The 24,507-nt window shown below is 39.9% G+C and overlaps 1 protein-coding gene across 1 annotated transcript; it reads left to right on the top strand.

Annotated features, from left to right (window-relative positions):
- Positions 1–733: 733 nt before the first annotated feature.
- TAF15 (TATA-box binding protein associated factor 15) lies at positions 734–20,968 on the top strand. Its single transcript, XM_088530068.1, has 16 exons — positions 734–847; positions 3,631–3,667; positions 4,433–4,481; positions 4,694–4,784; positions 4,863–4,980; positions 7,664–7,950; positions 8,759–8,873; positions 15,307–15,341; positions 15,873–15,905; positions 16,376–16,485; positions 17,001–17,130; positions 18,383–18,472; positions 19,825–19,909; positions 20,002–20,087; positions 20,188–20,290; positions 20,595–20,968. Exons 1-16 carry the CDS (start codon positions 838–840, stop codon positions 20,632–20,634), a joined length of 1,419 nt encoding a protein of 472 aa, XP_088386194.1. The 5' UTR covers positions 734–837; the 3' UTR covers positions 20,635–20,968.
- The last annotated feature ends 3,539 nt before the right edge of the window (positions 20,969–24,507 follow it).

Genomic DNA, 24,507 nt, shown 5'->3' with positions numbered 1-24,507 from the left:
GCCCTTATTCACCTCCCAGGATTTATGGCAGACTGGCTGCACCTGTAACAGGTTTTGGGTGCTCAGAAGAGCTGAAATAAGTCTGATATCTCCAGCAGCAGAAGCCTCAGCAAAACCTTGTCTAAAGAAGACAGTTTTGCACCAGAGCAACCAGGAGCAAAAGAATAGAGTACAGGGCATCAAGTGCTGGGTTTATAATGCAAAATGGCATAGAGCTTGCTGAGGCATTTGCTCTGTATTTTCATAGACCTGATGTCACTTCAGGTCAATAGAGTCAGTTTTAGTTTGAGCCGCTTTCCAGCCTGCCCTCTCCCCTTCCCGGAGGGCAGCACAGTCCCCAGAGACACCCTGGGTAACTACGGAGCTGGACTCGATCCTCTACTTCACACGTCGCCGTTCTCAGCCCCTCCTCTGCCCGGGCACACACGTGCTTAGCGGTGTGTCTCTGCGAGGGACAGCGCTCCAAAAGCCACTAACGCTCCCGCGACGCGAAGGGGGAGCCCACGAGGTCCCCACGAGGCGCTCGGGGACAACAGGGCTGCCTTGGAGCGGCCGCCCCCCGCCCCGCCATGGTGCCCCCCACCCGCGCGCATTGGTACAGTCCCGCCCGGCGCCGCGCCCCCCGGCCCCCTCTCCGTCCGCAGCCACTTGGTACAGCCCCTGCCCCGCTGCTCCCCCCGCCGCCGGCGCGCGGGTGGTAGGCGCCGCGCCCGCCGATTGGCTGCGGGGCCCCGCAGTCCGCGCGAGCTGCGGGTGCCTCAGTGTGCGCGCGGCCGGCGCGGCGCTCGGTCCTGCCCCTCCCGCGCCGTGCCGTGCCCGCCACCGGAGGCCGCCGCCATGGCTTCGGGTAGGTGCTCCCGCCGCGGCCGCTCCGCCTCGCCAGCGCGGGCGGGGAGAGGCGGGAGCGCGCGCGCAGGCGGCGCCGTGTGGCGCAGGTAGAAAAGGCCCCGGCCGCGGCCATGGAAGGGGGGGAGGGGGGCGCGGCTCCCCTCCCCTCCCCCGCGTCGCCGCCCGCTCTCGCGCTGCCCCCGCCGGCGGGGATGGAGGGGGGAGGGGGGAGGGGGAGCCACGCCCCCTCCGCTGGCGCGTGGGACCACGCCCCCTTCGAGCCTGGCCACGCCCATTACTCCGGGCCACGCCCCCACCATCGGGGCCACGCCCTTCCCCACCGAGGTGCGGAGCAGGTTGGCCACGCCCCCGGTGTCGTAAGGGGGCGTGGTCTTCATCCCCTCCGCTGCCCAGGTGTCGGCTGCGTGTCCCCCCCCCCACCATGTCCTTAACCTTCCCATGGATCTTCCCCAAGGAGGGAGTGGGGGGGGAAAATCTGCATGGGCATCACCACCTCATTCCAGACATCCTCCAGCTGAGGAGACCCCCAGCACAGTGAGGTAGGTGCCCTGTCCCCCATGGTGTCATTAAACGTGACCCCAGCGCCAAGTCTCTTCTGCAGCAGGGTGCGAGGCCCTGTGTGTGTCCCCTCTATGTCCCCTGCTTCGCACCGTGTCTCGCTGCCCGCTCTTACCCTCCCGCGGAGGGGCGAAGGCCTCGTGGAGCTGGGGACGAGCAGCAAAACGCCAGGGCTGTTGGTGCTCCATGCAGGTCTGTTCACCACGAGCTGTTTTAGTGTCCTCTTGGCTCATGCTATATGAATGGCAAATCATATACAAAACAAAAATAAAGCAACATAAACGCTGTGTTAAAGGGCTATTTTAAGGCAAAGAACAGGTCTTTACATTGAGAAGAAAAGGTTTCTAAAAGAGCTGTAAAATTAAGTCGAACCTAGCATCTCCTATCTCATTTGATAGATTTTGGCCCTAAACTAAAAACACTTTTTTTTTTTTTTTTTAAACCTCAAATATTTATCAGTCTAGCACCTGAGAATATGTCCTCTGTATTTTCTTTTTTTTTTTTTTTTCATTTTTTAATGCTTCTATTCTTCTATAAGAAGAAATACTGCTCATTTATATAACATCATTTTTGAAACATCCACAACAGATTCTTCTAAGAGAGGTATAGTTTCAGGCCTGTACAAAATGACTAATCTGCAATGCCCCACTTGTTTTGCAGGATACTTTTCTGGTAACTTTTTTGAGGTTTATTAAAAATAACTCCATATCCAGAAATTTCAAGAATAAATTATCTTTTCCAGAAGCACTTCATCCTATCAGAAGTTTGTAGACTTGAGCGGTCCAAGAAAGGGTACTCAACACGTAGAAAAATGTATTAATAGAGGAAATTCCTGGCATTTCATATATTTATATTTTACATGTTCTTTATCTGGTTGCTTTCAAATTTATTCCAAAATATTGCCTTTTGTTAAAGGCTGTAAATGAGAAACTAAAGAATCCAAAATAGGCCTTTAAATTATAGCTAATTGCATCCCTACTTAAGATTTTTTTTCTGAAATGTCATTATTATTTTTTGCTTTAATTAACAACGTTAATGAGTTGTACATTTCAGAGCAGAACAGTCATTTCAGAATGTTTGTTACCTGTTTAGCAGTAATCCTTAGGATCCTTGAAATTAAAACAATGTAAAAAAGTCGACCTTCACCTTGCTAAAACCAATAAGCATTTGAATTGCACTTTAAAGATGTTCTATTTTGTTTTGTTTTGTTTTCCCTTCTTGGTTTTCTTTATGTAGTAGTACTGCAATGAAATGATGTACTTTGCCAGTGCAAAAGAAGTGTTTAATATCTGAATGAAACCTTATTGTAGGATGTGTGAAATTAATAAAACCTTTAATCTGATCTTAGTTTCTGGTAGATGTTTTTGATACAGAATGGGAAACATGATACTTTTTGTTGCAGAAAAGGATTATAGTTTATTTATAGTTTGACACTTATCATGCACAATGAGTTTCAACTTTTTAAGCAATTCCAGAGTTAGGGATTAGAATAGATTAATGCAGAGAGTGGGGGAAGGACTCAGTTGGGGAGGAAAACAAAGAGTTCTTGGCAGTTTTTTAGGTTGTGGTGCTACAATGGCCATACAGATGATTGAAGAGAATTGAAAAGAAGGGGAAAATTGTAAGGCTGTTATCCTGAATGGCAGCACTAGTGAAGCTGGTGGAGAAGGAAGAGTGTGTTTTTGACCAGGAGATGGGAATATTCATAGGGTATTTCCTACTGCCAGTACCATTTGCAGATTAGATGAGCCATATTTAAATACAAGTGAAACTTTTTTTTTTTTTTTTTCCCTATGAGTTTCTATTTTGGATTCCACATTTTTACAATGTGCTTCTCATTCAAGATTCTGTTTCTGTGATAAGAGATACTTACATTCATTGGGAATAATAGTCACAATTTCTGTCTGGGCAACTTCTTTGCGTTCAGCTCACTGATGATGGTTCAATACCCGTTAGAGAGGGTTGTGCAATCCCTGATGTTTCAAGAGATGTCATGAAAGTAGAATTACAATACTAGGGGAAAAAAAAAAAAAACAGATTAAAAATTTGGCATGTACTTCTGATCTCCTGCTCTCCCCATTCCTCTGTTAAGAAAGAGGAAGTTGGCAGATTCTACAGGGGAAGTAAATAAATTATACAGTGTATTGAGCTCCTCCACTCCCATTTTTTTTTCTCTTACAGTAACCAGAGGAATAAAATGTTAATTGACTTCTTTTTTTCTAGATTCTGGAAGTTACAGTCAGTCTGGAGGCCAACAGAGGTAGGTGTGGGGGTTGGTCGTTCATGACAAATAAACACGAAAAAATAAAAGGCAATTTGGGATTCCTAGAGTGATGTTTCAGTCTTTGGGCCTGACATGGTTGGCAGTGGTGCATGTTTGGAGTTGCAGGTACAGAAAGTTTGCTGCCATATGTTTTTTGTGGAGCTCTGAAAGTCAAGGATAATAATGCATCAAAGAAAATTCTAAGGCTGTGTGCCTATAACAGTACATAATTTCAGTTTGTATCTGAGTATGGGATCATTTTCAGTACATGGTTCTTCTGAAAATTCATAAACTATTAATGTAGCAGAATAATGTGTAAATAAAATCTAAAGCCAGTGCAGTTTTTGATGATGATATTAGTGTTGAGTAGTCCAAAAAGTACTGTTTTAACAGTAATTGATTAAAATGAGATGAACTGCTGTAAGAATACATTAAAACACTTAAAATGCCTTGGATTCCTATGATAGGGCTTTCTTTCATCTTTGAGTTCTTGCAATTTACATAAAGTTGCACCTTGCACACATTTTAAATATATGCTTCAAACAGGGCTGAAATTAACCCTATCTGTGAAGGCTTTTGTCAGTCAACTATGTTAATCACATTAATTTATTGATATGTTTCTAATATGCCTAGAAATGTGCTCAGATTAAACAACCATAATGGAATGAAAAGAGACAAAGTAACAGCAAAAATACCTTTGTTTTTTTCTAACTCACATGAAATACACTGCAGCAGTTTACTAAATGCCTATTTCTCTTACAGCTATTCCTCATATGGCAGTCAGGGCAGTCAGAGTTATGGACAAACACAGGTAAGTTGGGGAAAAAAACAAACAAAAAATGTCTCTAGAAGCAGCTGCTCCTGAGTAAAAGCTTGTTCCTGGGTGGCTGTGTCTGTGCTGGGGAAAGTCTGTTTTCAGCTGTCTTTGGAGTTTGCAGTGATGTCATTCCAGGTCTAGAGAAGGAAAACTGTAATTATCCATAGTGGAACTTATCTTATTTGAATATGTTCTTTAAATTACAGGGATATTCTGGTTATGGGCAAAGTGGAGACAATTCCTCGTATGGACAGAATTATGGAAGCTATCATGGGAACTACGGACAAAATCAAACAGGTTTGGCTAGCTTGTTACATTTATTGTCAGTGATTAAAAGGTGAACAATTGCTTAAAAAAATTTTGTTCAATTTCTAGGTTATGGACAAGATTCCGAAGGATATGACGATGAATCCAGTTATGAAAATCAAAATCAGAGTTCATACAACCAGCAGTCTTATGGCAGTCAGGGGCAGCAGAAAGGATCATCTAGAGGGTAAGTAAGCTGAGTTAACAATAGTTACTTAAAATACTATCTAGTAGTTGTACATTCTTAACTATAGCTGTAATAAGTTTCCTAGTATATTTACTTAAAAAAAAAAAAAAAGTCCCCCACCATCCAGTTCCATTCTGAGAACCCTTAAATGCCTGAGAGGAGGGATAGGAAGAATAATTCCTTATCTGAGGAGGATGGGTACAGCTATTTTGAAGTCAAGAATATATTGGAAGAGAAACTTTAGAAAGTGTTTGGATAATAACTACAATGAAGAACAAACTTGTATTTTCATTAAGAAAAAGACAGGTTGACTAGAAATATATTCTTTAATTATATAATATTATTTTAAACAGTGACCTGAAATTGTAACAGGAAAGATTGTGACATTTGACCAAAAAATGAAAAAAAACATAGGGTATATAAACTTCTAATAGTCTTTATTAATTTTATATATACTTTAAGTGAGGAGATTCTTAGCTCTTCTTAGATTTGCGTACTTTCTATATGATTTAGAATGCCTTTTCTTGGTCAAAAGAGGAGAAAGGATTCAGAAGTATAATTTGAGAAAATGATCTCTCTTTTTTTTTCCCCAAATGAATAGGATTCTCAAAAGCCCATGCTTTCATCTCTACATCAGCAACTTAAAAGCACATGTGTGTACTACAATCACTGGTTAGGTGCTTTACACTATCTTAAATATATCTTAATTTTGTTCTATGATGTGGTATTTAAATGAGTTTCAGGTAGATTCATGATAAAACTTTGAAAGTGTCTTGGAAAATACAGCCAGACTTCCCTGAATACCTTATAAGGGTACTTGATGCCAGAATACACTTATCTCAATTATAAACTTTTACATGTACACACTCCCAAGGTTACTTCTCACATTCCTTCCTTAATGAGGATCATGTGGCCTGTTTAAAATAAACTGTCAGATATTTACCTCATTCTTGTGTCCAAGGTCCAAATATTCTTGCTCTATTTTAAAAGCTAATAAAACTTAAGCAAACCTTTATTTGGTTTCTGCTTGTACTGTTATTATTGCAAAATATATTAATATAAATAAGTAATATCCTAACCTGTTAACAGCAGGAACTAGCAATCTGAGCTCTGTTTTACATGCCTAAACAAGTTAGATTCATGGTCAAGCTTTGTTTTGTCTTGCTTTGTTTTAATTAGGCTTCTACAAAGTATGGGTCTGGGCAGTAAGATAGTGTTTTAACTACTCAGACAGGCAGTGGAAAACAGTGCAAAATGTAGCAACATTGAAGGGAATGGCCACAAAATAGTTATCTTTCTTCACTCTGAGGGAAGGAAGAAAAAGCAGCAAATCGTGGTTGGTCTCAGTGATGGTTCCTATCATCAGGGATTTTGAAAAGACCATAATGGAGCTGACCTTTTTTGGAAGTGAAGAAACAAACAAAAGTCTTAGCAATCTCTTTGTCACTGGAATTGGTTATGTTAAAGGTGAGATATAGTTTAGAATTGGGAGAGAGTAGGTGAGATGATATTTAAATGAACAGATTATTTTCTGATTGGTGAGTCCAAAAGACTTCATCCTAAAGTGCTTTGAAATGCTGGCTAAAGCTTTCCTTGTGCTCTTAGAATTCCTTTTTTTTTTTTTTTTTCCCTGGGTCTTTTTGGGGAACAAGTGATATTGCCAGAGCCTGGAGAATGGCAAATGGAGTGCCTAATAATCTGTGGAAAGGCCTGAGGAGAGGAGAAGATGTCAGAGGCCAATGATTAATTTCAATTCCTGAAAAAAAATAATACAGTTAAACTACAACCGAGCACCCGGGCAGAAAATAAGGGGAAGAGTAATGGCCATTGAATTCTGGATATGATTTGTTCCCCAAATCTAATTTCTTTCCGTGACAGGATAACTCAACTGAAGCCTAGGGGAACGATAGTTCTCATATATCCAGATTTTCAAAATAGTTTTGTTTCCACTTTGCATGCAGAATCAGTAAGCAGCCTAGGGAAGTAGGGTCTAGATGAGATTTCCTTGTGGCTGATATTAAATTGACTTGGTAACTGTAGTCAGGGAAGAGTAACTAACTGATGATTCCTTCTCAGAATGTAGAGATGAACTGAGTTGGATTATCCCCGATTTGATATTTGTCAATGTTTCTGATGAAAGTTGGTGGGATGCTAAATGCAGATGGCACCAAAGTAGAAAGAACTACAAGTGTATAGCAGATATCATTAGAGTTAGAAATGATCATGGTAAAATGTCTGGAAATTGCAATTCATGCAAAAGTTTTTTTTAGAGGCTGGAATTATCAACTGCACAATATTACATGAGCAGCAGGGGTTTTCCTTGCGATTTTGTAGAAAAGGTTTTGGAGCTTAACAGGTTACAGGCTAAGCAACAGTCACTGTCACACTAGTGGGGAGAGGGGAGATCTGTGACGAGGAGAGCTGCTGTTAAGTTAGGCATGCAGTTGAAATCAAAGGTGTTTTGAAAGAGATGGTAACCCCACAGTTTGCTGCCTTGCTTTTATCAGGAGCCAGATATATCCCAGGGGAGATGATACGTGTAGTATTTTCATATATATAGCCCAGTAAAGTTCAGGAAGTAACTGTGCCTAGGAAATTTTACCAATGTCGTGTATTTTCAACATAATTTTCTTCTCTGTTCTGTGAACATTTAGCTATTAATACAAATTCTGTTTATTTTAAGTGGAAGAGGCTCTTCTTATGAACAAAAGTCAAACTATGGTCAGCACCAAAGCTCTTATGACCAGCAGTCAAGCTATGGACAAAACCAAGACTCTTATGACCAGCAGTCAAGCTCATATGACCAGCAGTCAGGCTATGGCCACCAGGGCTCGTATGACCAGCAGTCGGGCTATGGCCACCAGGGCTCGTATGACCAAAAGTCAGGCTATAACCAGCACCAAAGCTCGTACGGCCACTCTCAGCAATCCTACCAGTCTCAGAAGGGAGGCTATAGCCACAACAGCCAAGGTAAAACTCACAGGATGAATTCAATATTGGCTAGTAAATGAGAGAAGAAACAGATGATGTTTTACACCATGAAAAAGTCATGTCTCCTCCCTTGGATAGATTATTTCATGAATAGAGAAAGCTCTTTTTTTCCATGTTTTTATTTTTGGGGAATGTTTGTTGAGGTTTTCACAACATTACACGGAGATGAAAAGCAATCAGGACCCCCTAATTGTTGTGGCTGCGTTTGCGGGGGGCAGCTTTGCAGAACCCATGTCACCGGAGCTCTGCAGTTTCTGTATGGAATTTTCTTCTAATGTGTTTTGGACCTTCTTTCTGCATGAAGGTGGTGTGTCTTGCTCAACTGTGAAGAACTTTTGCACTTTACATTCCAGCTGTACCATACAGGTGAATCCTCAGATAGAAGGAAATGGGAAGTTTCTAAGATCTACCCCTTTTCCTCATTGACTTTATAAAAGTGGCAGGCCCTGTGCTCTGTATTCTTGTTCTGTCTTCTGAGTTCTCTCTTGTCAATACAAACTGAAAAGGCTGTATGAGAGTGGAATGAAGTGTGTACTTTGGACAATATGGTTTATTATCATTTAATATTTGGCGAAATATGTTGTAGTTAAACTGTGGAAATACTTGTGTTCTGAGATGCATTGTGGTCCTGGAAACCAAGGGAGATAACTGGAGCAAAACCAAACTATGCCCCGTTACTTTCTGGAATAGATAATGTAAGGGAGATGGTTAAGAATTGATGGCTTCCAGTTTAAAATGGCAAACATGAGCAACATCAATTTTTTTTGTCTTTTTTTTTCTTTTCCAGACGATCGTCGTGAAAAGAGTAGGTATGGAGAAGATAATAGAGGATATGGCGGGTCACAGGGAGGAGGTAGAGGGGGATATGACATGGATGGAAGAGGTCATATGTCTGGATATAGGTAAGTGATCTCATTCCGGTGCCTGCATTTTTTTTCCCCTTATATTAAGCTATTTTGTATGTGTTTATTATATAACTATTCCAAATGTGGTTTAGATTTTGAGTTCAGAAAATGGAAGGTAGTTGTTTTCTAAAATTAAAATTCTGCGTTGAACAGAAATGGATTTTACTCAGGAAAAGCTTTTACATACAGATAGATTGAGGCCAAAGCACTTGATTTTTATGACACATAGCTGTATTTTACTTATGGGAGTTCTAATACAGAAAACGTTGAGAGTCCATTCCCTGAAATAAAATATTACAAAAATTTGTTTCTAATGACAAGAAACCCCAAGAAGGGTTGAGAAAACTTAATAAAATGCATGGCTAAGGTAGCTAACCTTTTGGCAGGGAAGTATTTTGAATTTGATGGCAATAATTATGCCTAGGTTGACTGATTATCTTTCTGCTTCCTAAAGAATTCATTTTTATTGTAAATTTAAAATTCTGATTTGCTTTTATTAACATTACTTATTCTTTTTTTCTGTAGTTTAAAATTCCTTTAAAGTGCAATTTTTATTATTGGTTTAGCAGTCAGTCCAAACCCATTTGTTCTAGGTAGATTTTAAATCCTTGCATTCCTGTTACCCCTTCTACCAGTGCCTTAGGCCCTGTTTTGTTAAGATTTATGCACATGTTTAATTTTCTGCTTGCAGATGAGTTTCTGCACATGTGTAGGCCTGAGGGCTTGGGATGTTTGATTTAAAATCTGTTCAAATCAGCCAGATTGCATTGTTATTTCTTACAAAAATAAACGATGACAGTTGGCTATGTTTTATGTACCTTTGGGTAACAGTTAAAGGTATATAGAGTGTGTATTAATTAAAAGGAAGGACACTGAAACTACCACTGAGCGCTTCGGCACTTCAGGAAGTGTCAGCATCACTCATCCTTTATGCACTGCCCTAGGTTATTATTGCTAGAATTCCTGATGAAGGACTGGAAATATACAGGGTTTGTGATCAGCTGTTTGTTTCAGCTGATCAAGTTTAAATAAAATAAACCAGCAGGGTTAAGCTTTGGCTACTTTTGAAGTACAAATGCTGTATTTCTATAAGTAGATATTTTTAAAGGAATGTACTGCGTGTATATTCTTTCTGATATTACTTTGGCACAGTCTGTAGTGTGATCAGTATGTTTGAAATGAGAAAGAAAATATTTCTATTTTTAAACCATATTTAAAGTTCTCCTTCTCCCAAGGTACTCCCAAATTGCACTCATAGCTTGCTGTTTTGATGACATAGGTGGACCCAATTTCTCCTAATTAGACACATAGTACAATTACCAAGAGGCTATTAATAGTGTTTTGCTGTGGTGCTTTACAGTGAGTTGGATTTTGTGTAATATAAACTTAAATAGCTAAGTAATTGCAAAATCCTTTTTCAGTTAAAAGTGATTTTTTTCTTTAATTGTATCTTTTTCATGTTAGCAAGGGCTTTCAATGTTGCTGTGATGAAATCTGGATTTAAACTTTAGAGAAAAAAAAAAAAGAGGTTTATAGCTGAGCCATATCTAATAAGAGGACGACTGGTATCTTTATCACCCTGAAACAAACTTCTGTCTTTGCAGAATAAAATAAGATCTGCAAAAATAAAGGCCTTTGCCCTGTCTTTCCAAGATGAAAGATTTTTTTTTTTAATCATGTTCATGCAGATGGTGATACTCTGTGCACTTGCAACCCAAAAGAAGGAAAAGAGTGGAGGTGGATAAATAAATGGGACTGAATTCATCAGAGGGAAGGCGTTGAGAGACATTTGTTATAAAATCTGCTTCTGTTAAGTTATACAGTCTTTAGTGCTTTTTATGGTGATTTTTTTCCTGAAATTAGAATGTCATAAATGTTTCTTCAGTCTTCCTGTATAATTATGATTGAAGTTTCTGTTTCTGAATCGTGTGTTTCTCCCAAAGTCATATGCTTATTAGACAAGCATAGAAGGTTAAGTTAAATAACAAACTGTATGATCAAGGGAAAATAACTTCAGTAAGGTAAGAAATCATGTTTAGTACTGTGAAAATGTGGGATTTCAGGGGACATTTTTTGTTTCTTCAGATATATTTTGTTTGTTTTTTTTTCTTTTTTTTTGCCCACCTAAAAACAGCTTGTGTTGGAATGTCAGGTGGTCTTCTGATAACTAGTGTGTTTTTTTGTGGGTTTTTTTTTTTAAATCATATTTTAACATTAAATTGTGGAACTTCCATTGCCAGCAAGAAATACCAGTCTACACAGTTATTTGTTCTGCTGTAAAAATGTCAACTTCCATTTTTATGGTGTTTCGGGATTAAAGTGTAGGTGAATTCTGGCAACTCAGATTCTGTATCATTTAAACACAGACTTCTGAAATATATAGTGCCTGTTTTTGGATTTTTTTTCCATTTCTTGTTCCTTAGCATTACCAAAAAAATAACAGTTAATTTGAGATCATAGCTCATGAAGACCTTTTCTGATAGCTTTTAACAAAACTGTCTTGATTGACATTTAAAAGTAGGTAGAATTCGTTGCAGCTTGTTGTGCAGCAAGAATGTTACCCAGTTACTGATGTTCTTACAGCTGCATCAGCTAATCTGTCCTGCAGTGCTGGGCAAGGCATCCTCCAAGTGTCACTGCTGGTTTCTTGCTGTCCTGCACTAGTGACTTTGGCTACAGCCTCAGTGGGAGTGATTTTATTTTATTTTATTTTTTTGGTTAAGCATTTGAGAAGTACAGTGGGAATACAAAGTAGGGTCACTTTTTTCATCCTGGGAGAGCCATGCAGGCAGTGGAGGAGCCATGCTGATACCATTGCCCTTCTGTTGAAATGGGAGGACTAAATGGGAGGAACTTTGCCTTTGAATTACACATCCATTCTGTTTTGGTAAAACTACATGGATGTAGTTTAAAAAAGGGATTTGCTGTTGGGTTAGGATTTAGCACTGAAATCCTAACTTTACTTGACATAGGTTTTTCTTGTACAGGCTTAAGCAAAAAATTACTGCACCTTAATTACTACATTAGTTGTTCTGAATGGAAATTAGCATATTATGGTATCAAGAAACTGTAGCGTAGTGAAAATGGTTTATAAAAATATGTTTTTTGATTTCACAATTAATATTCAACTAGTATTATATATGCTCGAGTTGAACCTTGCATAGACTTTGGAAAAATATGAACAGAGGCAATAAAAACATAGGCAGCAAAGAAAAAAAGCCATCTGGCAGTGATTTATTGGGGGCACTAAGCACTTCCTCCTTGTTCATAAAAATACGTTCTTACATGTAGCTCCTACATACTTGATGAGACATAGATGTATGTCAAAGGCTAAAATTTGTTTCCTGGATTCTTAGTGCTTTTCTGCCAGTCAAGTTATTGGAAAGTGATTCCAGCTGAAGTAAGCAATGTTCAGATGAAGCATCACCTACTGCACAGTAAATAGAATTAAATGTGTGATATAGTGCAGGAAAAAAAATAATCGAATTGCATTTTTTTGTGGCATATAATTTTTATCACTAAGAATAATGCCACATGCACATTCTGCTTGCTTGCAGTTCAGTCACTTTTATTTATTATCTTTGGTGGGGTCATTGCTGAATTTTAGCTACCGATTCATGATTGTTTCAAAGGATGTTAAAACTCCTTCAGGTCACCCATCCATTTGGTGTATGTGCAAGGCTGGAAGAGCAATAGACTGCGAAACGCTGCGATTAAGTGTTTCCCAGGTTCTGTCACGGTAGCAGGAGGTAATTTCGTTGCTGTGATTAAGGCTACATTTGAGGCCTCGTGGCATAAATCAGGGATGTAAAACAGGAACAGCTGCTTGGAACCAATTCCCATGTTTGAATTTGCTTGGTGCAAGCGTAGCCACATGTCTGTCTTGCTTGTTAAAAATCTGAAACTAAGTTTGCAAGGAGATGCGAAGAGATAAGTAATAAGCTCAAGGAGACTAGTACTCATAACTATCTGCTTCTGCTTTGAGCACTACAGATTTCATACGCCTTCCATACATACTGCAGATGTGAGCTTCTCTTTTCTTATTTACTACTGTCTCACTGTTCAAGCTTCTGGAGACCTTAGGTAGCTTTGCCCACCCTTCTAGGAGTACAACACCAGCTTTGTAAATTCCTACGAAGGGGAACTGAAATACAGGCCCGTTTTTTGTCTGTCATAGAAATGAGGCAGGTTTTGGTCAAGTTCATCGCATGAGACTAAGCAGAAGATGACCCTCTGAAGCAGCTTTGGGCAAAAGGTTGTTCTACAGAGAGTGATTGGAAAGTGCTGATTGCAGATTTACAAATCGGGCATTGGCCTGTGACTTGTTGTAGGTTGTATATATCCAGCTCCATCAGATCTCAGAATCATTGCACACACATTTTACTCTAGCATCCTATACATGCTTCATCCTGGTTGTGTTGGTCATAAGTAATTTTCTGTGTGTTTTAGGATGTTTTGTTTATTTATTTATATCTCTGCTACTGTATTCTTCGAAATCAGAAAATGTACATGTGCTGGTTAATGCTGTCCTGATGAATCGGGACCATGATCCAGGGTTTGAAATCTTGGCTAATGTTGGCATGATTGATGTATTCACTATTGTAGTATCTGTTATTTCTGAGTTAGTACTGCAGAGAAGCAGGCTTCCTACTGGTGATCATTGTGTCATAACAAAATTTTCTTTAAATGAACTGAATTGGAGGTGGCAGAAAGATATTTACAGTAAAAATTCTTTTTTTATGATTACCACTATGGTTTCATAATAACCAGCTTCGACTATTATGGTTTTATCATCAGTCTTTGAAAATAGCCAGCTTTGAATAAAGATCAGCTCTAATGTACCATGTAATATCAATTAATTTTACCCCTTTAATGAGCAGAATATAATTGCTTATTAGTAAATAGCACAGTCATTTAATGTTCAGATGTTTTCTGTGGAATAGTAATTTAAAATCTGCAGCAAAAAGTATTTCGAGAAGAGGCCTAGGAAAGGTGATATTCTATGATAATATATACGAGGAGTTTGTCACAAAAGGCCATCAGTGACCATGCAGGGAAAATGACACTATCAATGCAGTTTTGATAATATCCATTGAAAACTTATTGCTCTTTGTCCCTCATTTTGGACTTTTTAAAAATCTGACCAATGTTAAATAAGCTATACCTTCCATTTACAACTGCGTTTGCTGTACCAGTAAACAGATATACAGTGTCCCAAAGAAATTACTCCCTAATTTTTTTCACTGTCTTTTGCTGGGGTGCCTGCATCCCCTGTTTGGAGTCCACGCTTGGATGTGTTGGTAGTTAGACTGGATTAAAACCTGGAGTGACTCCCAGTTGTAGAGCACCCTGCTGCAGTGGCTACTCATACTGTCACAACAGTTTCAATCCTGGGACTTGGAGATAAATCCAGTGCAGGCCAAAATCCTCAACTAAAAGGCCGTCCAAGCCACCTCATGTGGGAGCTGTCATGATTTGGCATGGGTGAACTGGCCTGATTTTCAGGTAGCAGTTGTATTCTCCATGCAGGGAAGGACAAGCAGGCAGTTGTACCAGGCACTACAAGACAGTCTTTATAAGATATGATTATTGACTTTCTAAAAAAAATCCAACAATTTTATTTTTCTTGAAGGCTTTAATTATTGCCTATATTATATTCATACCATAACATGGATGCATTTGAAAATGTTGTTGTGAAAAATCCTACCAGTATAAACGTTTGCATTTAACAGAGTGGGAGCTTATTTTCATGCACGTAGCAATTGGAGGCCTATCATCCTGTTTAAGGTTGATGTGTGTAATCTCTTAACTTGGTCTACATTTTGTGCCACGGGTTTCAGAATGAGTGAATTAAAACTGCACGGCCTCTGCTTTTGAAGCTCACATGCACACACCTTCTCTGTAATGTCAAGTGCTCGTAGTACCGTAGCTCCCTGCAGACCCTTTCTCAGAGAATGGCTGATGTGGCTAATTTGCCCCTGGAATTTAAATACATAACAATGGGGATTAATTAACTTCAGCTCTTTTTATTTCTAGGAAAGTACTAAAGTAGTCATTACTCCAAAGTAGCAATTACATCTACAATTAAAGCCCATTAACCTTTATGAAAAGAATGTTTCTGTTTTAATTCATAATAGCATTCATTTTGGTTTATGGGATGGGAGAAAGTGTTGAAGAAAAAAAGATGTGTATATGTTAGCTTAAATCACTCCTTAGGACTCTCCTTCTCCAGTACAGCACCCTGTGAGATTACTCACTTTCTTGTAATTTAATTTTTGAACACGAATAATTAGTGAGGAGAACATAAAGATGGTGCTTTAGCTGCTAGACAGTAACTCTCAACTTGTGATCAGTTAACTGTAGATTGAGCCTTGGGCTCAGCGCGTAGAGACTTAAGGAAGAAATCATTTCTTCAATTTTTCCTCTGCAGTGGTGGTGACCGTGGTGGCTTCAAAAATTATGGTGGTAAGTGCCGAGTATCCAAAAATGTTTCAGTGGAAATTCTTTATAAATCTAAAAGCCACCAATATCTTGTTAGAAGCATAATAACATTTTGGTGAGGCTGGTGTGTTCGTGGGTTTTAATAGCCAAACTTTTAGCCATAACTGGATTTCTCCTTTGTCAAATTGCATGAAAGAATTTGTGGAGACAGTGACGTTCACCAGATTTTTGTTGTTGTTACAAATCCTGCCTAGAAAGGTACTAGAGAAAAAAAATGTGGTAAACTGCTTGGTGATCTGACAACCAGCATTTGCAAGATAACACCAGCATAACATCAGTGTGGCAACTGCCACGCACTGCAAATTAAAGAATATAAGAACATGTTAATGTCCTACCGATGTCTTCTATTGAACATTTTAATTTAAATATGCTCTAAATCTGTAGTTAGTGTCTTAGATATTAGATGCATTGCATATCTAGTTTAAATATATTGTTCTATTTTTTAGAAATCACTCTTTGCTAAAAATAGTCTTTTTTTTTTAATCCATTTCATAGGTCAAAGGGATTATGGACAGAAATCAGATGCTGGTAAGAAAGCAAGCAGGGGGCATGGGGGGAACATAGATTTTATGTAATTCCTTTTAAAATATACATATAGATGGATGGATATGGCTGCAGTTCCATGACTCAAACATGACTTGAACATTTTTTTCATACGATAGATAAGAAATAATATGAATTTCAGATCTTGAAACTTGAGCCAAACAACTACTTTCACTTCCATAATACTTCTTCTAAATGTATATTATTTTAAATATATATTTCTGATGGATTTGGATGTCCCAAGGACAAGTTGAGTGTGCAGCATCTGAAAGTGCTGTGCACGCAGTACTGAAGTTAATGATGCTCAGGATTATGCTCCTACTTGTCTTCTGTTTCACACAAGACTCTTTAGGGATTTAAGCATCTGCTCCTGGCCAGCAGGGACCTGAGTTTAGGATACTGCTTTTGTTGTTAACCACAAAGTTGTGTGCTAAATGTAGTTTGTTTTTTAATAGATTCAGAGTCTGACAACTCTGATAACAACACCATCTTTGTGCAAGGACTTGGAGAGGATGTTTCAACAGATCAAGTGGCAGACTACTTCAAACAAATAGGCATTATAAAGGTATGAAAATGAGAAATCATTGCTGTGAAGGAACAGTATATTGGAAATGAACTGGTATCACTCGAAGCAGATGCTCATTTTAACTCCCAGGATTGTAGGTATTTTTATCTGGATTTCCAGATGACAGCTCATTTGAAAGAAATTGCTTATGGTGCCAGCTTAGTAGTGACATTTAGATTGATTTGTGTCTCCTCCAGTCCTTTAGTCTTTATAACCCTTAACATTGCCCCCCCCGTACCTGCTTTACCATTCTTAATACTTGATAGCAAATAAGCCTCTGTATTCCTATGGCTATTTCTTGTGTTTCTGCAATTCTAAATGAACTTGACTTCAATTTTTATACAATTTTGACCTATCATTATTTCATGGAGGACAGCAAGGCAGTATCTCCTTCAATTAAAAGCATCTATTTTTGTAGTCTAACTTGAAGAGGATCTTCTTTCTAGTGATATTTACCTGTTCCAATGTGACCCAATATTCTTCCTATGCTGAGAATATATAACTTTTATTTTCAGACCAACAAAAAGACTGGTAAACCTATGATAAATCTTTATACTGATAAGGATACTGGCAAGCCAAAGGGAGAAGCAACAGTATCTTTTGACGATCCTCCTTCTGCTAAAGCAGCCATTGACTGGTTTGACGGTGAGATTACCTCTTCTTTTCACTATTCACTAGCTTGCAGTGGAGGAAGCAGTTCAATAAACTCACGGAGGCTGCATGCGCCTTTCTGTATTCTTTTTTTGAAGGAAGACTGGTATTTCATGGCATTTTGTGTGTACTGGCTTTATCTCATTTGCTTGGAACAGTTGGTCATTAAGAACACAAATGTATATTTAATGAGACAAGGTTTGCTGCTCTGCCTCAGTTGTCCTTACTTGAAGTGTGAGAGTTGGTGTTCATCTCATTCAAGATATGTAATTTTTTTTTTCAGTCCAATGGAACCATAACCTGTGTTAGCATGTGGAAAGATTTCCTGCAACTTTTATTCATATTATTAGTGTTGTGGTAACATTCTTAGATTGCAGCAAGGGTTAAGGCCATCTTGTGCCAAATGTTTTGTATGTACTCAGTGAAGAACAAGCTCGTTATTTATAGATTTAGTGGAGAAAGAGATCAGATTCCAAAAATAAACTGAAAGCCTTCAGGAGTAATGCAGAGAACACAGTGGTACTCTATTGCAATAATAAACTTCTTGTTTTAAGTGCCTACTGCAGAGACCTTGTGTGCCCAGAGAACTTTAGTAATCTTGGGCAATAACAAAAGTTCATACACTGCTTTGGGGATGAAACAACAATGAACAAAAAAAATCTGTCATTAAACACTACTTAGTGGCTTATATTTTGCTAATGAAATGCATACACGTTTTGATTTAGGAGAGTAAGGACTGAATCAGTATCTAATATAGTTGTATTTGCCTATTTGTTCTGTGACAAATCTTGCATTGCTGAAGCATTGAGACTTTATATTTAAAAAGTTCATGTCTTTCCCTTTTTGTGGGGTATTTAGTTTTTGTAATGGCTGCAGAATTGAAAAAAAAATGTTGCTTGATGTAGAGGAAGGAGAAACAGAGTTCTGAGACATCAAAACTACCTGTCCATGAGCTTAGCAAAAATGTATTATTCATTCTTACAATGCCTCTAATAAATTGCACTTTGCAGATTGAATTTAACTCAAAGAAACAAGTTTTGCTTTATGGAAAAGCTAGTAAGTACCTTAGTGGTTGCCATTTCACATTTGGGCCAGTGCTTTCAAAAATAAGAGACTTACTGCAGAATCCCAATGTCTTAAGAGACATTGTGTTGAATTGATGTGTGCAAATCCCTGTTCTTTTGAACTTGCTGCTATGGTATTGAGAGTCACAGTCATCTCTCTCCCACTTTCCATCTTTCCACAGGAAAGGAATTCAATGGCAATGTTATCAAAGTTTCTTTTGCAACTAGAAGGCCTGAATTCATGAGAGGAGGTGGAGGTGGTGGACGTCGAGGTAGGGCTAAAATCTGTAGATTTCAAACTCTCTTTGCATAGTTCAATATCTTTTTTAAATTATTGGTTTGTTTTTTTTAAAAAAAATCTTGTAGCAGTGATTTGTAGAAGTGTGTGGACCTTTGGGACTCTGGCATGAAAGGCTGTAATAAAGAGAAAGACAGTTCAAGTAAAACTGAAATCTATAATCTGTTCTTTCTCACCATGTAGACTTTATGCTTCCCTTCTGAGCAGGACCCTCCAATTTGAGTATCATCATGGCTTATAAATAGATAGCAAAACAATGGCCCTGAGGCTCTACAAGTTTCCACATATGCAAGTGGTAATCCCAGTGAATATTTACTTTTTACAGCAAAGTCTTGAGAAACTCGTTTCCACATGGTATTAAGTGAGATAAATTATCCAACTCCTGCTGACTTAGAGCAGCAGTTGGATGTTTGAGTCCCTTAATTAAATAGAAATTAAACTCCTGACTCTGCATCGTAGAGCTTTATCAGTAGTCCACTAGATATAAATTCCTGTAAAATGGTAATTTATAAGAAACATGCTTTGTATAGTGACTGTCAACAAATTTTACTTCTTAAGATAGACAGTTTTAAAGGATGATTAAAAGAGTCTTCAAGAACTTCTCTTGGTGTGAAAATACGTGATTTTCTTGATGCAGAATGCAGGGAATATGCTGCCTCTGCATTTGTGTCATATGCATCCTGGCATTAATCCAGGGTGTTTTAAGAGTTTTGTTTGTTTTGTGACCAGCTCTAGCCATATATGATTGATATTATACATTATTCAATCTTTACAGAATTTTTATTAATGCACATAGTGGATCTATATTTTTACATTGACAATTCAAGCTGCTCAAATTCCCTTTTATTGCTGAAAAATAATTTATAGAAAATATTTGATGGTGCAAACTTCTCTGGCTACCATGTGCTGTGCGTGATTCATATTTTTCCCCATATGCCTAAATTCTAAATCTGGTTTTATGCTCATGCATATTTCAGTTGTCCAAATGAATTACTTCAGGATGTAGAATCCTGTTAAGATTTGGTGCTGGCTGAAGCTTCAGTTGTTTGCCTACATCTTCCAGCTACCTAACAGTAAATCCAGCATTAAAAAAGTAGTTCTTGCATGATGAATTTTGCAGCAGTAGAATTGTTTGTCCTTGTCACTAGCAGCTTCTTCCAAAGTCTTAGTAGGGATTTGGTTGCCTTAATAGTTTTCTCTTTTTCACCTGGAAGGTCTCTCTGTCACTTGGGTTCTGAAGCCAGTGACAGTCCTTAATAAATGTTTCTCATGTATCGGTCATTAGACACTTCCCCTCCTTTATTCTGATTATAATTCTGTCTACAGGTTCACGAGGTGGATATGGAAGAGGTGGGGGCTTCCAGGGTAGAAGTGGGGAACCCAAAAATGGTGATTGGGTTTGTCCTAACCCGTAAGTGTCATTTTAATTGGGCAGTGGTGTTTCATGTGTGCTCTTTGAGTTTCTTAGCAACTAAGTCTGGTGAATCCTCTTTTCTTTTCTAGGGGCTGCGGTAACATGAACTTTGCCCGCAGGAATTCCTGCAACCAGTGTGGTGAGCCCAGACCAGAAGATTCACGTCCATCAGGAGGTGTGTGTTTAAAAAGCCAAAATAGTGAAAAGTGTTAAAGATATTCTGCAGCTTTTTCACAAGGCCAGATGATGTATTCATTTTACATTTTCCTCTCTAGATTTTCGTGGGAGAGGTGGCTATGGAGGAGAAAGAGGCTATCGAGGCCGTGGTGGTAGAGGCGGCGATCGGGGAGGTGGCTACGGTGGTAAAATGGGTGGAAGGTAAGCGGGTCCTTTCCACCTGTCTGGTTGTGCAGAATACACGTTGTGGGAGTGATACAGCCTGTGGGATAACAGTGCTGTTTATGTGTGTGCACAACTGTGCTGTAAAAGCATGAATTACTGATAGGAGCTTTTGGAGAAGATGAGTCAATTTGCCGGGTGAGTGTGTTTTGTGAGCAGTGTGGGATAAAGCTATTTAAGAAGGGAAGAATGCCCAGAAGTGGCTATCAAGATGTTTGATTGAAAGGACTATTATTTAGCTTGTTTCAAGGATTTCCTATGTCTTTTTTTCTTTCCCTTTCAGAAATGATTTCAGAAATGATCAACGCAACAGACCATACTGAAGACCACTGTGAATGTTTTGTTTGTCTTCTTGATGCGTTTGATAGTGAAATTGCCAGAGTTTTGCCTGCCGCTTCAACCATGGCCTCTTTGGATAGTGGAATTGAGTGAAATTAGGTTTTTATTTCGGTGGGAGGGACTGGGGCAGTTTGGGAGGATTTTTTTTTAAGGAAGACATTGACAATTAATCTTTGATTTCAACATTATCTTCTCTTCTATTTCCCCACATACCTCTTCAACAGACCCCAAGAAGGAAAAGGATGAACTGTAAAATATTGCCAAAATATGAAGTGTTTTGTAATACAACAATAAATGCTGATTGTTTTATTTGTGAAATCTACTGTTTTCAAGTTACTTCAGAAGCACATACTTCTTTCAATATTCCTTGTCTTCCTGTGGTATGACCTACGTAATAAATAGGGTCTTGCTTGAAAGTGCACCGCTGCTTTGTCCCGAGCTGTGTGTGCTGTCTGCAGAAATCTGCAGTTAACTTGGTGGAGAGCCTGCTTGCTGTAAGACCTGCCAGGTTTGGAGTAGTTCTTATTCCTCTTCATTTTTAATTTCCCTGTCAGGGATGTTACTTGCATTTTCTGCTACATGGGTTTTGGTGTGTCCTGCAGCCTTCATGAGGAGCAGGGAGATGGCAGTGTGTTCCCATACTGCCAAGGAGCTCGTGCTGTCCAGACAGTGATAAATTGGAAAACAATGTGGAAAGATAATTTGCTGCATATCACTGTACCTTTTAGTTGCTGCTTGTGAAATGTGTGTGATAGCAAAAAAAGTGCTAAAGGCAGCAGTTTTATCTATTAGATAAGGTGCAGGTGAGATCCAGGCAGACGTGTTGGGAGCATTTGGGATTCAGCACCGAAGCCAGGGCTTGTGCAACAAGGGAGGTTAATTACTGCTCTCCACGCTGGGTCACGTCACACACCGGAGCAGGGGCTTGGCGGGGGGCTGTGAGAAACCAGCACAGCTGCAGCCAGTTTGTGCCCAGGGCTGCCTTTCTGTCACAAGTGTTTGTTTGTTTTCTTGGAGGAAGATCAGCTGCTCCAGTGTCCCAGTGGGCAAAATAATGAAACTGCAAACCTTCAGGGTTCTGGATGCCGACCAGGGCCAGATCCTTAATGCTGGATCTGCTTTACACACCCGCCTTATGCATCTTACTCCACTTCTCTACATGCTACTTCACTGCACTCTGTTTTACTCCACTTTCCTCCTCTATGCTCTACTCCCTGCCATTTTAAACCCTCTGCTTTACTCTACTTTGCTTCTCACCACTGCTCACCACTTTCCTAGGGAAACACTTACAGCTCCTTTTAAGGCTCATGCAGTTTCCAAGCCTGTTTTCTCCCCAGGCTAAGATTTGATTCCTTTAAACATGCACCACCCAGCCAAGTTTCTAAGTCCAGTGTGCAAGTAAGCCACAAAGCTGCTGGAGCTGTCACCAGCTCCACTGCTTTTCCAGCCTGGTCATGGTATTGAATGTTTGTTCTATCTATGATTGATATTTTCACTTTCACAGAAGTCTTCAAAGTGATTTTACCAATATTGTTGCCTTTTTTTTTTTTTATCCCCCCCCTATGTGAGGAAACTGAGGCACAGATGCCCACAGGCAAGTAGCTTTTTGCTTTTAATAGGCCAGCAGATGAACTGAAAAGGCCAAGCTGACCTGGAAACAGAGCGTATCTTGCAAATTCTGCTTGGAATTTGTGTCCAGTGGGTGCTCTGCAAGAAATCAGTAGGAATCCATCCTCAAAGGGACAGAGCTGCTGACTTGTCAAGAGAACAGAAGTGAAGATCTTCCTTTCTGGCAACAGCTATTCCCTACATCCATCATCTCTTTGCATATCTATCCACTAACACTTTTTTTTTTTTTTTTTTTTCTTAAGCAGCGAGGTTCCAGTTTTGGAAGTTGGGGCCGTATGGAATGCTGCTGGCTTATTTATAAAAATATATCTAGCCCTTGCCAAGATCAGCAATGACTGTATAATGAGAAGGGTAACGGAAGGATGCCAATGCAGAAGAGGCACGCGATCACTGCGGAGCTGAAACGCACCAGAAACAGCTAAACAATTTCAGAAGCAGCCAAATAACTTCAGTGCAGTTTCCATATGGCCAAACCCACCTCACTTGCAAGACAGTGTAATAAGTAGCTCAGAGACCATAGGGCTGCAGAGCGGGGGGAGCTGCAGGAAGGTCTGCCCGAAGCCAGCGGAGCCTCGGGGCTTTTGGGGCCGGGATCGGCCTGAGCTGTTTTGCCTGATCCAGAAATGGCCATTCCATTTCCAGGGGAACAAAGAGCTGCTTGTGGTACCAGGTCCCCGCTAGGCAGGACCTGCTAAAGCCAATGTAAAATTGCTCTGCGTTGCCTTGCAAAGCCTTTATAGTGAAACACAGCTGGCAGAATGCCTCCAAAATTGAAAATGGCTCAAGAGAGTCTATGTTCAAACTTCCTTTTTTTTTTTTTCCTTTTTTCTTTTTTCCTTTTTTTTTCTCCCTTTTTTTTTTAAAAAAAAAACAACAGTCTGATGGCTTTCAGGTGAATCCCTGTTGCTCAGAATAGTTATGCACAGTTTGAACAATCCTCAAGGCAACTAATCCATAAAATTGCACTCAGTAAACGAAGTCCAACTTGTGCACGTATATTTGTAGGACTGCAGCTGACATTTATGTGCCTAGAAGGGTTGGTTCGGAGCAGCCACGTCCCTTGGATCCAACTTCTCCTGACCTTACAGACTTCCTGGGAACTCTGCACGGCCAAGGTAAAGCCAGGAAAGGTGCTCATGCCTTTGAGGGGCTCTTTTCTTATTTTAAACTTCTGCTGACTGTCATTTCTGGTACTGAGGTAGGCAGGATGCTGGGCTAGATACTTTTTATTTGGTACATTAAGGGGACTGGAGGTCCTTTGACTTGGGAGAGTTTGTTGTTCCCAGATGAAATGCCCAAGAAAACGGTGTCTGAACAGAATTTTACCCTGGTGATACACAGAGCCGGTTGCTCTCCTGGCTTGTCGAAGAGCCTCAGGCAGGTCAGAGTTGAGATGGAGCACATCAAAGGGCAAGAAGGAAAGGGGATTCTGTGACTGCTGCTGCCTGCCCTGGGCTGGAGCATCCCAGCTCCGATGACACAGATCTGATGCCTTCCAGCAGCAGAATCAGCATTTTCAGCATTGCCCGGTGGTCAACATCTAGTGACCACCCACTGCTCTCCAGCTCTTGCATCTGTTGAGCAGCAACATGTCAAGAACAACCGTTCTCCAGAGGAGATACCCAGAGTGAATGGGATAGAGCAACTCAAGTGTGCTCTTAGTGCAAAAGTTTGGAGGTTTTAGCTGGTTTCTCTTGTTCATCAAGTCCATGGGGGTGGAAACTGCTGCAGAGGGTGATGCTGTGGCTATTTGCTTATCAGTTTTGGTAAACATTGAAGTTGTTCGGAGGACTCTCACGTCAGTGAGGTGCTGTTTCACGCTGTTGGTTTAAAGCCGTTCGAGAGTTCACCTCTGCAGGAAGGAGACAGTGACTCACGGGCAGCTCAGCAACACCGAGCTGCTCTCTAAGAGCGATGAACAAGCTTTAGTCACCCCAGACTCTGTCTGTGGGAATATCAGCTAGCTCTCCATCAGGTTTTCAGGTTAATGTTGTGTTATCATCTTTTACACAGTCTCTGGATCTCCAAACTCAAGCTCTGGAGATCTCTCAAGAAAGGAAATCAAAGTAGCTGACAACCCATTTTTGGCTTACGTTCAAAGTAGATAGGATTTTGTCTAGACACCAAAGGATTTGGCAAAGCCTGAGCAACTGGAGCTCGGATGGATCTGCTTCTCACGTTCTTCTGGGATCTTTACTGTTGGGAATGCCTTGACAGGCATTTGCCAT

Source organism: Tinamus guttatus, unplaced genomic scaffold (genome assembly GCF_059628265.1).
Source record: "Tinamus guttatus ecotype Peru unplaced genomic scaffold, ASM5962826v1 Tinamus_guttatus_pri_ptg000356l, whole genome shotgun sequence".
Lineage (NCBI taxonomy): Eukaryota > Metazoa > Chordata > Aves > Tinamiformes > Tinamidae > Tinamus > Tinamus guttatus.
Note: the sequence above shows the minus strand (reverse complement) of the source record. Positions and strands in the feature narration are given on the sequence as shown.